Below are 15,583 nucleotides of genomic sequence, written 5' to 3' on the forward strand. Positions count from 1 at the left end.
TGACCTATTAAATGCTCCAAAACAAGCCATCAATTTTTAATTCATTTTTTTTCATGTGTGTTCATGAATTTCGAGAATTTATACCATATAAATATCTGAATAAGTTTATTAAACTTTAATACCCATAATATTATTATTTTTTAATAATTGCAAGAAGGTATAAAACGTCCTTGATAAAAGCAGTCAATATAATACTTCCACGATAAAAGTAAGGAGAAGGAACCCAGGGTGAAAATACGTCTATGGGGATGAACTCAGGGCGAACGGACCAAGGGCGAACATGTAATCTGGGCGAACCGACCCAATACCAAATTCACGCATGCGTACTACAAACTCTACTTTAAAGACATCCAGTTACAAGTAAATAAATAACGTTCATGTAAGATGACATATAATCTAATAATTTACATAAATAAAAGGGTTGATATTAATACATTAAAACATGAGAAATTATAACGCTAACGATAGTGATCGTTTTTCAAGCTCACTAAAAAATAAAATGATGCAGATGCTTAGATCATGTGTAAACATCAGTGTCAAGATATGGCACGGAAGTTGTTATGAAATTGTAAAGCACAGAAAGGGATACGGCATATGTCCTGGTGACGGTTCAATGAATTTACAGCCGGCAGTAAAGGCTTTCAGAAGACTTGAAGTCTTCTTCCACCAAAAATTTGACTCTCACAAGCAAACATGTGTATCTCTTTCATTGTAGTAGAAGAATCTTTTAAACAACATGAATATGTTAAAATTCAAAGGTATAAAGCCTTCCAGTGTATTGCTTAGTGTATTACCTTTCACCGTATTGCTTAGAATCAAATTGAAACAAATTCTAGTTGGATTTCTTTTATTTTTATAAGGTATAGAACTTCCTTCAACATACTCACAATTCTATGCAAATGAAAGTTATAGCATATGATGATAAAGTTTCTTTTTTGAGTTATATGTTGATACATGTATAAGCATCCACTCCAAACCTCAAATCTTTTCCAATAACTTATCTATGTACAATATCAGTTTAAAACAGCTGATATCTTTTGTTAATAAAGTTACACAAAACAGCTGATATCTCTTGTTACTAAATGTATGCTTACATAAATATCATTAATACAAAATCATCACATGTGATGACACAAATGTCGGTCTCTTTTCTTTTAGTTCTAAATTTAATATATTAATCATTTTCTGCTGCTTTATTGACTTGCTCATTTTCTCCTTGGCTATCCAAGCTTTCAAAACTTTGATCAGAAGTGTCTGTTTGGGCTGATTTATCATCTGAATCTATGGCCTTGACATTGTCCAGAATTTTTTGCTTTGCTGTTGTGCATACTTCTAATATTTCTCGTAATCCATTATTTTCTAGCTGTAGTTGAGTGAGTTTTTCATGATCGTGGGCAGACAGCTGATCATCGACAGAAGCAGCTTTCTGCATTACTGCAGCCATTTCACTAATTTTGTCAATAAGTTCTTCAATTTCCTGAAAAAAAATAAATATATACAAGTAAGGAATCTGTGATTCCTTCATTGCTGGTAGTTGCTAGCAGACTTGTTTTTCATTTGTTGTTTTGAGTAAGATTAGGCTGTTTTTAATTGTTTCACATTATGTCATGCTGGGCCTTTTATAGCTTACTATACAGTATACAGTATTGGTTTTGCTCATGGTTGAAGGCTATACAGTGTCCTAATAGTTGTTTACATTCTCATTCTTTTGTCTCTGGTTGATAGTTGTCTCAATTGCAATCATACTACATCTTCTTATTTTCATATACACTGGAATACAGCTAACAAAGGCATCATTTACTGCCAGAAAGGTAAGTACTTTAAGCATGTTCTCATAGCTGCAATCCTTTGTAGGTATGGTAAAATATTGTTTATAATCATTTTGTTTATTCTTGTGATTTTGTCATCTATTAAATCTCAGAGCTTTTTGATTCTGTGCTGACTTTTTGTATGTGTTTTTAATGAGGGTTTGTACGTCTACATGTACTGATCGAGAATGAAGATTTAAATGTGGAGTGTTTAGATCTCAATGTCTAGTTCAACCAAACAAAATATAAATAGGCCAGTCCCAAGTCAGGAATGTAATCAGCGATTGTACTATGTTGTATCATAATGGGTTTGAAAGATAGAGAATTGGATGTTTATGGCAGATATCTTTGATCATAGTGATTATTTCTGTTTTATTTATTCAAAACTTTTAGACTCGGGAGGATTTACAGCTTGACATAATGGTATACAGACATCTGCCAATAGTTGAAGACTACATATGTGTTGACTTATGAAATCATATCAATTCCATGAATATAAGATGATTTCATGTAATTTTCATGGTATAACCTGCATCTTTTATGTCTTGTTTTAGCAACAACAACAACAATAACCCAGGGGTGAGGAAATATAAAAATTCTTCAGTTCTTCAAGGACAAGTACTATACAAAAATTCTACTTCTCCAGAGTTTTTTTCAATTTGTCCCTACTGGTTGTGCAATTAAGGAATTTACTTGTACAACAAGAAAATGGAACATTATTTACTTATATTTTACAGTAGTTTTGGGACAAGCCAGACAAGTCGGCATGGTGCTTCCACATTCTTGACAAAGATAAACTGTGCAGCAATAAATCATATCCTAAGCTTAACCACTGTGTGTGAACTGAGCAGCGGTAAATCATATCCTAAGCTTAACCACTGTGTGTGAACTGAGCAGCGGTAAATCATATCCTAAGCTTAACCACTGTGTGTGAACTGAACAGCGGTAAATCATATCCTCAGCTTAACCACTATGTGGAACTGCATCTTACCCTATTTTTCTGGTCCTGTCTTGTTTTAATTGATTTTTCTACTCTGTTACTTTGTATCAGTTTCATTATTTGTTCCCGATATTTCTGCATGATAAGTTCTAATGCTGACTGATGTTCTTCTAGTGATAGACATAGTTCTTTGTTCTCTTGTTGAAGTTCTCTGATCTGACGATTTTCTTGTGCTATTCCTAACACTAATGTAGAACGTGGTCTGTGTCGAGCAATCTCATTCAGTTCGTTGATGTCATCTTGATACTAAAAATGAAAATATGTTTCCCAAAATACAGATTTTCTTTATGATTTAGAATATGAAGCATACAACATATGAAGTTATGATTGAGAAACACAAAGCATACAAAAATACCATAGGAAAACACACACTTAAGTCCCTGCTCCAATAGAGACACGGTGACACCCATGACATTGCACAAGACTAGTGAAAATTTGGTAATCAGTCACCTTAACTGATAAGCCTAAGAATTTATTTTTAGAAAAGGCAGAAATATTTTCATGCAATAATCAAGGTAACATATCAGGCAATAATACTCTTAAATCAGTAATCTGTGTTAAATTGTGACATTGACTTTCGTGCTTAATACTATCAGTTCACATCAGCTCTTTTTAACTAATATTTATACTGTCTTCTAACATGTCTAATGTTTATATAATTTTACATCACTGTCCAAAGTTAGGCCAGGTTTGAGCACTCACTGACATGTTTATCTTTGCCTCATTCTTTATGTGTCTGTCCCAAACCACTTGTTGTCGTCTGCCATTATTGTTTTTCATTTAATGTCATTACCACTAGTTATAATCCGGCTACCAATTTTTTTTTCCTTTTGAATTGTGTCACATGTTGCTTTGATGGTGCATTTCATTGTTTACTATCCCGTATTTATTTTTCGTTCATTGTTTGAGTGCAGTAAGGTGATCAGTAGTCATGGTAGTTGTTTGCAACTTGTCATTTAGTGTTTGTTTTTATAGCTATCTTATTAAATGTACAATCATTCAATGTCTTATGTTTATAATGTATTGTACTAGGAAAATACTGTATACCTGTTTCATTGAGTCTATTCTGTTGTGAAGAGTCTGTGTCTGAGCAATGATGACATCTGCTGAGCTGTCATGTGTCTTCAACCGAGTTACTAAAATCTTGGCATCATTCAGTAACTTCTCAAAATTAAGAGCCATCTATAAAAAGAAAATAATTCTGCTGATTTTAATTTCATATTCATTCACTACAGCTTTTAATACATGTACATTGTTGATCTTATAAACATGCCAGTTATGTTTATATTGATGTTCAAACATAATGATGTTTTCAGTATTTTTTTTGTATTTTTCAGGCTGTTTACTTTCTCAAGTCATGACCTTGACCTCAATTTTAATGGTTCCTTTGTCAATGTTTAACATGTTTAATCATAATCTTGTTTTATGTTTTCAGTATCATATAGTAAACAGGTTTAATAGGGAAATGACATGTAGGAAATTCAAATCACACTATACATGCAGTGTTCTCCACAGGGCCTTTTCACATCATGGTAATGTGATGCTATTTGAATTGATTTTCTTATTGATTATGTTGTGGATGTGATGCTACATTATTTTTAGAAACAAGATGATATTTAAAGTTTCCATTTTTACCGGGATGCTAAATGATATAAATGTATCTGGGGAGACAACTGATATGTATATCATTAAATAGATATAAGAAGATGTGGTATGAGTGCCAATGAGACAACTCTCCATCCAAGTCACAATTTATAAAAGTAAACCATTATAGGTCAAAGTACGGTCTTCAACACGGAGCCTTGGCTCACACCGAACAGTAAGCTATAAAGGGCCCCAAAAATTACTAGTGTAAAACCATTCAAACGGGAAAACCAACGGTCTAATCTATATAAAAAACGAGAAACGAGAAACACTTATGAACCACATCAACAAATGACAACTACTGAACATCAGATTCCTGACTTAGGACAGGTGCAAACAAATGCAGCGGGTTTAAACGTTTTAATGGTACCAAACCTTCACCCTTTTTCTGAAACAATAGTGTAACATCACAACATAGAAAGACACACTATAAAATATCAACTGAAATAGCTTAACTCAATCAAAGGACATATTAACACCAGTGAACATACACTGAACAAATAAATTTGACCTATGAGTATGATACAATGTAAATACAAAATAAATAAACTAAGGGAAGAATAATAAAAGTAACATGTTTTATCGGTATGAAATGATAAACAATTTAAGAAAAACAATATGCTCGAACAAAAATATCAGCCATTTGCAATTATTTTAAACACAAATAAATGAAAATAATTTTGTTGTTAGGTATATGTGTACAGTTCCAATAGAGAAAGGAAATATTTTTACAAAATAAACAATTTTGATGTTCATAGTACGAAGTGAAAATTTATAGTAATACCAAACACTTATCAAAGCTGGTATATAGAGTTTATAGACCAGATATAACCCTGAATAACATTAAATAACAAAAAAGCATTACAATTAGTATCAACAGGTCAAATAAACAAGAAAGTACGATTTGAGAGTACTCGCAGTTACTGACAGCTACATTTTGGTGTAGTTAAAAGCCAAAACAATTAATAATAAAAAATCATGCATCAGAGACTAAAATCAACTAAAACACATCCCAGGGATTTAGTATTTTAACGTCATGGACAGTCAAAGAAAACATGACTTGTGCAATGCCAAAAATAAATCGACAGACAGTAGGATAGTTAGGAGTTTAACCTCTTTATATAGTTATGTTGTAATTTGCTGATGACAAAATCGATATTAGTGCCAATGTAAACTATACATACTATATTCAAAAATCTAATTACAACATTGGTAAGATAACCTTTACTAATAAGTTTGTTTAAAGGTTCATTTTGACACAATACCAAGAAAATACATGTACAGTGTAACTGTGTAACCTGTGTTATCTGACACACTGAAGGACCAGAAAAAAATGTCGGATTAAGCAGGGTGTCGGAATACTCAGGTTTTTTCTGCAAGGATAGGCATATTTTGGGACCATGAAAATGTGTCGGTTAAAGCAGGATGTTGGAATACTCAGGTGTTGGATTAGGCAAGTTACACTGTATATGGTTTATAAGCAGTCAGGGATATAACTCTATAGGGTTATTACAGAAAATATCTTGCATGTGTTATTACAGATACTTTCATGAGTTGTCTACTCTTTAATCCTTAAGTTTTCTAAATCTGTAGTAACAAATTTTTTTAAAACTGTAACATATGTTTGTTATTTGTAAAATAAATCATAAATATTTTAATTTTTAGTGGACTCTAGGGAACTCTTGAAACTTTGCGCAGAAACTAAATGCATAGCCTTGATAACTAATTTTCGAATTAAATGAATACATTTTTCATTAACCATGGTAAATCAATGAGACAAGGCTTTTAAGGGATAAACTTAGCTGTAATAACAAGGCTAAGTTGTTAAAGGCATGTAACTTATTATATGAGACACATGGGAATTACTGGGAAGCTTGCGCAGAACCTCATTACATGCTCTGATCATTATTTCTTACACTAAATTAAAATACATTGTAATTAAGCATGATGTATGTCTGAGCAAATGCTTTGGAGAGATGTAGAGAAGCTGTAATAACACCCTTTAGTTATAAGGAAAAAATATGCCTGCAATAAAAAACTGTTATTGCAGGTATATTTTTTTCTGTAATAACATAGGTGTACTATGCATGATTGGCAATCTATGAATTGTTATATCTTTCTATAGTTAAGTATACATAATATCTTTCTATAGGTAAGTATACATAAAGACAATAGTAAATATCAATAGAACTTGTATACATTTTAACAAAAATATATGTTATTTATATATACAATGTATGTTATTTTTCTCTAATAACCCTATATAGTTATATCCTTGACTGATAAGGGAGATAACTCAACAATTTTCAAGATATTAGAATATATTCTTATAACACCAAAAAAACAAGAAATATCAAGTTTTGGGGTATGGATCAAGCCAAAAAACAGTCATATTTACTAGTCATGACTGAATTTAAATACAAATGACTGACATGAAATTCCCTCAGTTAAAGACAGTTACCATGGTTACATTTAGTCAAATTCAATATTGAAAATAGTTGTAAGATTGGACTTTCCAACGTTCTTTTGTCAAAAATTTATTATTAATTTAGTTTTTTAGTTTTCATTTACTAAATTCAATACTATGCTTTTCTGAAATGAAACTGTCACTCAGTATTGTATGATATTCCACACGGCCAAAGTTAAATGTTTTAAAGCCTCAGGAACATCAAGTTGTGATAGCTTATAACTTTAAGCTGTGTTGACTTCTGACAGGAGAATATATTGATAATTTTCCAATTATTTACTTCATTATGCAAAACCATTTTAGCTAATTAGGCTATCAATAACTTTCAAAATAAAAACTTATTATTCAATTACGTAGCAAAAAGAGTTTTTCACAAGTCGAAATACCTTACATATTAACATTGTAATTACCCTTTTGGGATATAAATCTTTGATTTACAGTGTAAATATGTTATTGTTTGGATCATTTTAACCAGATTTGGTTAATGAATTTGAAAATGAATAATTTGCTAGGTTGATCCCTCTGTAATATTAAAGTAAAATCACAAAAATACTGAACTCCGAGGAAAATTCAAAACGGAAAGTCCGTAATCAAATGGCCAAATCAGTGGAATAAAAAGGTTTCTGTAGGATTCTTTATGGGTGGATCTTGTAGTAAACTGTCTCTGCTGTAAAAATTTTGCGATGGAATGGCAATATTTTCATTTACAATTTTGTGAAACTTTATAAGCCTTATTCTTAGTCTGCATTCTTGCAATGTTTACCAATTCATGGTGTTTAACATCTCAGACACACTGCTGGCATTGTGATGTATCTTGCACACATACCTTGCCACCCGTCTCTGTACTTTTTCTAGTGATCTTATATTTTCATTTGTAAATGGGTCCCATACAGTACAACAGTATTAATTCTTACTTTGGTTTTATAAGTGTTTTGTATACTCTTTCTTTAAATGTTTGTGATTCACTGACAGTGATTGTACTTTAAGATTTCTTCTGATGAACATGATGAATGTTGTAGACTGGGAGATATAAATGTAGTCTAACTAGTTAAGTTAGGGAAGATCTTCTTTGGCTCAGTTGGTTAGAGCGCTGCCTTTAGATCCCGAGATTGAGGGTTTGAAGCCCGCTGGTACCATCCATGGATTTTCACAACAATGGCGCTGCGAGCGTCTACAAATTATGTACCACTGGTACAACGTACATAGCAGTTAGATATTATTTCATGAGGTTTGACCAGGTCATACTAGGATGACCCTGACATGTCTAGGTGACATGCTAGGAACTATTCAGAGGGTTTCCGAGCGGAAGACTCAGGGGATGTACAGTGGTGGACATGTGAGATGCTAGGATGGATTGTACCAGCCCATACCTGCCAACCCTCCCGCTCAAATGGCGAAATTCAGGAAATCTCCCACTTGCTGGTACCCTCCCGCGCGGGAGTATAGAATCTCCCGCTTTTGGATATTTCAACCTTGAATGACAAGTCAACAATAATTACGTTTTTGTGTCACTGATGAGGGTTGTTTTTACCTGCAAATCACAGACCATGTGAAATTAAATGGCTTCATTTGACAGCTTGGGTGTCAAACATAGTACTAATTAACGACTTTTGCTCTTCAAAGAAATTTCGGGTTACATCCCCTGTTTAATCCTGTTTTAAGTTAACCTTCTTAAAATAATGTGAATTGATAAAACAATATAAACTAAATACAAATTAAACAAAAAATCATAAAAGGATGGCAATTAAAAGATTTTGTATGCCTTAAGACAAAAAAAATAATTATATTTTAAAGATATCTTAAAAGATCTATGGCAGATTCCATATAAGAAAGTGAAACAACTCCCGTAAGCACGTTAGGAAAAAATCATAAGCAATGAACTTCTGTTTTTGAATACATGCTTTACTAATAAAGATAAAGACAATTTGACCAAAAAAAAAATTATGAGCATCATCCTTTTTAAATAAACGAAGCCTTAAATATTATGTTTCTGACATAAGATTTGACAGACTTTATTGTTTCAGACATAAGATTTGACAGACTTTATTGTTTCTGACATAAGATTTGACAGACTTTATTTTTTCTGACATAAGATTTGACAGACTTTATTATTTCTGACATAAGATTTGACAGACTTTATTTTTTCTGACATAAGATTTGACAGACTTTATTATTTCTGACATAAGATTTGACAGACAAATTGAGTTTCTGACATAAGATTTTGACAGACTTGATTCTGACATAAGATTTTTCATACATAAGATATTTTGACAGACAATATATATTTGTTTTTTTTTGACTGACATTGGAAATCCAATCCCAGTTGAAAGTCATTTTTAAAACTCCTGGAAAATACTGCAGCCTAACATCTAACAAGATTTCACTACAGGTCAAAGAACTTTAACTGTTAGCACATTCAAATGTTTCAGACATAAGAAAACAAGTTTGACAGATCTTATGTAGGAAACATATAAGTTAAAACTATTGCTTGAATAAAGTTAAATGAAAGAATCAACATGTGTTTTTTCTTATGCACAGCATGACTTACAGTTTTAACTGGCATATATTGGAACCTACAATGATTTTGAAAGTTTTTACAGCGATGTTCCTGACATAAGATTTATTGACAGACACTGAGCTATAAAGCAAGATATTTGAAAGTGAAAAAAAATATATATCACAGATGATTTTGACTAAAAAAAGTAACAAATTTGGGAACAGGGATGTTTGAATAACCAGACTACACTAGTAAATACCAGTATACAAGTGTCAACATAAAGCATTGCAACACATAAACATTGTGTAAAAAAATGGGAATTATTTCTGTCAAAATTTTTGCATTTTTTCAACTTGTTTTAATCATTTCTACTTTAAACGGAAACAATCATATCCAAAAATTATTTTTATAATTTCTTCTAACATCATTATTCCTCAAAACATTCACAGATTATCTTTAAAATAACAGTAATTATTATTTTTATGTATTTATTCATTTTGACAGACATTTCAATTTCTTATATGGAATCTGCCCTATACTTCTATTCAATGTTTATATTGAAATTTATAAGAAATGTAATTGAACCAAATTAAGTGAAATATATAAGTGCACACACTTAATACACCATCTGAGACAACATGATTGCACTCTGTATCATACAGAGGTATCTGGGGTGAAAAGTTGTCCTGATTGGATTCAAATGTCAAAGATTATGAAATAGGAAAGAAACAAACAACACACCTTCTCAGTCTTCACGCTTAACCACAAGTCCTACAGCCCAGGCTTGTAAAATTGCTTTCAGGCTTGTAAAATTCTTCTCTACAAGCCAACAGAATACAACTAAAATTTTCAAAAAATTGAGCTTCGGGCTTGTGGACTCAAAAGTTTATCCTGAAGGCTGCCTTCTGTAGGATATAACCATAATTAAAGAAACAAAGTATATCTATTAACTCTTATATGTATTTTGTAGATGAATAAATAAACACATCATATATTTCACTTGAAAATGTCGTTCACACAAAATCTCCCCCTCAGCTGTCATAGCTGAGAGGGAGATCTCCCTCTTTGAAGGTTTCAGAGGTTGGCAGGTATGCCAGCCCGAAAAAAAGATAAGGGGGAAGAGTGTTGTAGACCTGGAGATATAAAGGTAGCCTAACTAGTTGAGTTAGGGAAGATCTTCTTTGGCTCATTGGTTAGAGAGCTGCCTTTAGATCCCGAGATTGAAGGTTCGAATCCCGCTGGTACCATCCATGGATTTTCACAACATGAAGCATAAGGATTTATTTGCTTTAGCGGCGGTTTGTTGGATGTGGGTGTTCCATTTCAGGTCTGCAGAGATGGTGATACTTAAGTATTTTGCATGTTTTACTGTTTCTAAGATTGAGTGGGTTCTGATTTACTAAGTTGTTTTCCAAAACATAATTGTTTTACCTTCTGTCAAATAAACAGGAAGTTGATCTTAGTCATAGGATGTCATAAAACCATAGTATACGATCCCGATCTTTTTTTATTTTTTCTTGAAAAAAGCAGATGAGATACTAATATGCTGTTTTTAGGCCTTAAAACGTTGTAAAATGTAAATGCAAATGAAAACATAAATGCAATAAGCTTCTAGCATAGCACATTATTGTTTTACTTTTAAATTATTGATTAAAAACATAGGAAAGTAGCAATTCAAATTGATTTCAACAGTTAACACGTCCATCTATGATCATCGAACGTAAGTGTTATTTGGTTGTATAGTGAATTTTTTATTTTTAATTATTTTTTTTTTAGAAAAGTGCATTTCATTACATACATCTGATGGTATAAATAAAATAAGATAATTTAAATTGTCCCTAAATTCACATTCAGAAACAAATGACAAATGTTACGGGCGACAAAAATAAAGTAATCAAATGTGTTTTTCCAATAAATATATTCTTATCAAAGACTTTAATAGTATGTCATACTATACAAATCGGCTTGTCCTGATGCAATCTACCATTTGCAATATACAGATATACTCGTGCTGAACATGTATGACTAGAAATATTTGGCACTGGACGTTAAGCAATCAACAATCCCGATGATAAGGCACATAACTCCTATATATTTACTACCAAACATATCTACATGGACATTGCCTTACAATGTCTCTCGAAAAGGGGAGTATTCTTTTAAATGAAATAATTCTACAAAAGATGTATTTTCAATCATATAGCCGGTAAATTGAATCAATGCCGTGATATATAAGATATCACTAAGTGTCTCGTCTGTTCCAACAATTTCACTCATAAAAAACACTTCACCATCCACTAGAAGTTTATCATAGACAATTTTTGCGTGTCATTTTTCTCCTTCATCATCTGGATAAGCTGTTTACGTCTTCCATTTCATTTCCTGTGGATACTGTTGGTAGACAAAAAAAATGTGGTTTGTTTCCTAGTTTTTTTTGTAGCTACCTTTTATACAGAGAGAAACAGAAAATACCAAAATTTCCACTACAGTAAGATCTACAAATAAGATAAAATGCTTGTTATATTGTCCTTAATTGACAATCCTTTATCCATTGTGTTGCAGGATTCTTTTAGGAACTATATCTAAAAAAAAAAGGAACTGTAAAAGAGCAACAACAACAAAATAAAACCAGCAAAATTTATCCCTTTTTATCTTTAAATGATAAATATGTCCAGAAATGTGCCCTAGGGCATAGCTATCAAAATCAACATATCAAAATTTATACATGTAACTACTACATGATAATGGTTATGTTTCAGTACATATTGGAATTCAGTAGGATCCAGATTCATTCTAGTACAAGTAGGAATTCAGTAAGATTCGGAATCCTCCTAGTTCAATATAAATAAGAGGTGTGGTTTGAGTGCCAATGTGACAACTCTCAATTTTGAATTCCAATTTGAATTTCTACTGTCTAGGGATATTGGAATTCCAATTTGTACTTATGAGGATTCTAAATCCTACAGAATTCCAATTTGTACAGAACATGCAACATTTTATCATAAGCAACATTGACAGTCTTCATACTCTAAGTATTAAAGATCCAGATCAACTCCGAAAAATGATATTGATAGGAGAGCCGGGGTGTAGTAGCTCTCCCTTGACACCATTTGCGAGTATGGTATTGAGAAACGATGACGATAAATGGCTGACCAGTGTTAAGAGAGAGCAATATCTATTGTACGTAAAAGACACCCTTGTAGATTTCGAAAAAGAGCAGGCTAATGCCGCTACAAGGCAGCACTCGCAGCAGCAAAGTAGTAAGGGATTAATATAAGTTGTAATAACATGTTTCTCAATCAACTATAAATAAATATGTTTAAACTAAATTAAATCAATTGACAATTTCCATACCTTTGTTTTCAATAGATATAAGAAGCTGTGGTATGAGTGCCCATGAGACAACTCTCCATCCAAGTCACAATTTGTAAAAGTTAACCATTATAGGTCAAAGTACAGTCTTCAACACGGAGCCTTGGCTCACCCCAAACAGCAAGCTATAAAGGGCCCCAAAAATGACTAGTGTAAAACCATTCAAACGGGAAAACCAACGGTCTAATCTATATAAAAAACGAGAAACGAGAAACGCTTATGAACCACATCAACAAACGAAAACCACTGAACATCAGATTCCTGACTTAGGACAGGTGCAAACAAAGCAGCCGGTTTAAACGTTTTAAAAACCTTCACCCTTATCTGAAACAATAGTGTAACATCACAACATAGATGTAACATCACAACATCACATAGTGTAACACCACAATATCACAACAAGGTTGTCTTCTTCTTCTTTGATATAATAGTTACACTCAGTAATGAGTACTCAATACTGGCTGATCATCTTTGTTGTATGTAGGTATTTTGTATCTTTTGTAGTAAGCAACATTAGGGGGGCTCAAAAATTGTTTGTTATGGAAGGTAACTCTTGTAAGAAGTCGATCCACAACTTCTAGTATGCTCACGTATTTGTAGATCTTATCTTGCTGATCGTTTTGCAGTTTACAGTTTCTCTTTGTTTATTGAAATTATCAAGAAATAGCAAAAAGGGATAAAAATTGTCATTTAAGTGCAATAACTCCTATAAGGGTTCGAATGTTGATTTCGGTCATTTTTTACTTTATTGTTGATCTTGTCTTCCTGATCATTTGTGCTGTTTAAAGTTTCTCTCTATCTCTAACAGTTTTCAAGATTGTAGAAATTAAACGTGCGTGTGTTAATCGTCTTTATGGGCAATAAATATAAGATGTCGACTGACAATTTCGGCGATATTCAATAATTTGTGGATACTTTTAGGCTGATCATTTTGTAAGTATTAACGCTTCTCTCTATCTTATATAAGAAATAGTCAAAAAAGGCAATATGTTGATTAAAAAAAACCAAACAAATTGAATGAGGGCTTATATAATTTATTTGTAGAAATTGCCTTGATAACCTATTTGGTATTTAATTACAGTTCATAAATAAGAAGATTTAGTATGATTACCGACGAGACAACTCTCCACAAGAGACCTTGCTATTAATTCAATGGAATATGTAGACAGCTCTCTCACAAGCAAAAAACCATAACTGTAAAATATAAGGGCATACATTTCTATCTACGATAGTTATCGCAAAAAGGCAAGAAATGGGTAATATCAACAACAAAAGGCAAGAAATGGGTAATATCAACAACAAAAGGCAAGAAATGGGTAATATCAACAACAAAAGGCAAGAAATGGGTAATATCAACAACAAAAAGGCAGGAAATGGGTAATATCAACAACAAAAGGCAAGAAATGGGTAATATCAACAACAAAAGGCAAGAAATGGGTAATATCAACAACAAAAGGCAATATTAAACGTTTATCCTATACTGAGTCAACTGACGATTTCGACCACATTAAGTTATTAATAGTAGATGTTGTTGCGGTTTGGGGTCCCTCTCTGTCGTAGTTTTCAAGATTATAGCAAAACAAGCAAAATTGGGTAAATATCACCAATTAAGATCATTCAAGGTCAATAACATTTTTCAAGAGTTGATTTACAATTTCCGTCATTTTGATGTATGTGTAGAGGTGTCTTGCTGGTCATTTTCAGTTTTGTCTATTGATTTTTTCCCTCACATATAGTTTTAAAGAAAATAGCCAAGACACTATGACAAATTGACTTTTAAAGGGTGATAACTCCAAAATGGTCGTTCGATTTTTCTGAAAATTAATTGTTTTTTACCCATGCAAGATCATGTCAGTTTTGCTCTAACTGCTTAATAATAATAATAATAATAATAATAATAATAATAATAATAAATTATTTATTTAAAGAGGGTAGCTAAATTAAAACTAGTCTAATTTTCATTGAGGCCCTCAAACAAAATACATGTATACAGTTAACATTCATACATTAAAATACAATATATATTACTAGTATATATACACATTTAATCATCCAAACATACAAATGGCAATAATTGATAAAGTTTTCATTAAGTTTTCATGTTCTAACCATAAAAGAAAGAAAACAAATTATTCGATTTGCATTGAATTTTCAAGAAAATGATTATAACGATGTTTCTTGAATAATTCCACATTACGACAATTTTTTATTGTGAGTGGTAAATTATTCCATACCTTGGTTGCAGAATAATGAAAAGATTTGTTATAAAAATTTGTATTTGGCCTTGGAACAAATAGATCATTATTAGAGACAGATCGTAAGTTGTAGTGTTGAACATCATTAATATTTAGCATTGCTAAGTAATCAGGTGTTAGTCCATTTAAAGCTTTTTTTGAAGCTTTATGATTCTATCTGAATCTTTTTGTAATAAATTTCCCCAAACTGAACTACAATAGTCTATATATGGTAGAATATATGCATTATAAAATAGGTGTCTTGCGTGTATAGGCAAATATACTTTAATTTTATATAAAAGTGATATTTTAGATAAGATAATCTTACATATACGATCAACGTGGTCTTCCCAGCTTAAATTTTCATCAATGTCAATTCCAATTGCAAGTAATTTGAAAGTATGGACATTCTCAATACATGTTTCGTTGACGGTAATACATAATTCTGATAGTAGTGTAAGTTTTTGTTTTGAACCCAATTTCATACACTTTGTTTTTTGTGCATTAATTTTCATACTGTTATTGTTACACCAAGATTGTATAGCATTTACATCATTTTGC

At 31.9% G+C, this 15,583-nt stretch overlaps 1 protein-coding gene across 2 annotated transcripts; it reads right to left on the reverse strand.

Annotated features, from left to right (window-relative positions):
• Positions 1-830: 830 nt before the first annotated feature.
• LOC127706286 (FGFR1 oncogene partner 2 homolog) lies at positions 831-10,899 on the reverse strand. 2 transcript variants are annotated; one of them, XM_052210798.1, is made up of 4 exons: positions 10,848-10,899; positions 3,856-3,990; positions 2,800-3,054; positions 831-1,477 (listed from the first exon to the last, which is right to left on the reverse strand). In XM_052210798.1, the coding sequence occupies exons 2-4, from the start codon at positions 3,988-3,990 to the stop codon at positions 1,175-1,177; spliced, it is 693 nt and encodes a 230-aa protein (XP_052066758.1). In that variant the 5' UTR covers positions 10,848-10,899; the 3' UTR covers positions 831-1,174. The 2 variants fall into 2 exon arrangements, with proteins under 2 accessions (XP_052066758.1, XP_052066757.1); XM_052210797.1 differs by lacking the exon at positions 10,848-10,899 and adding an exon at positions 10,550-10,777.
• Positions 10,900-15,583: the final 4,684 nt, after the last annotated feature.

This window comes from Mytilus californianus, unplaced genomic scaffold (genome assembly GCF_021869535.1).
Source record: "Mytilus californianus isolate M0D057914Y unplaced genomic scaffold, xbMytCali1.0.p SCAF_6, whole genome shotgun sequence".
Taxonomy (NCBI): domain Eukaryota; kingdom Metazoa; phylum Mollusca; class Bivalvia; order Mytilida; family Mytilidae; genus Mytilus; species Mytilus californianus.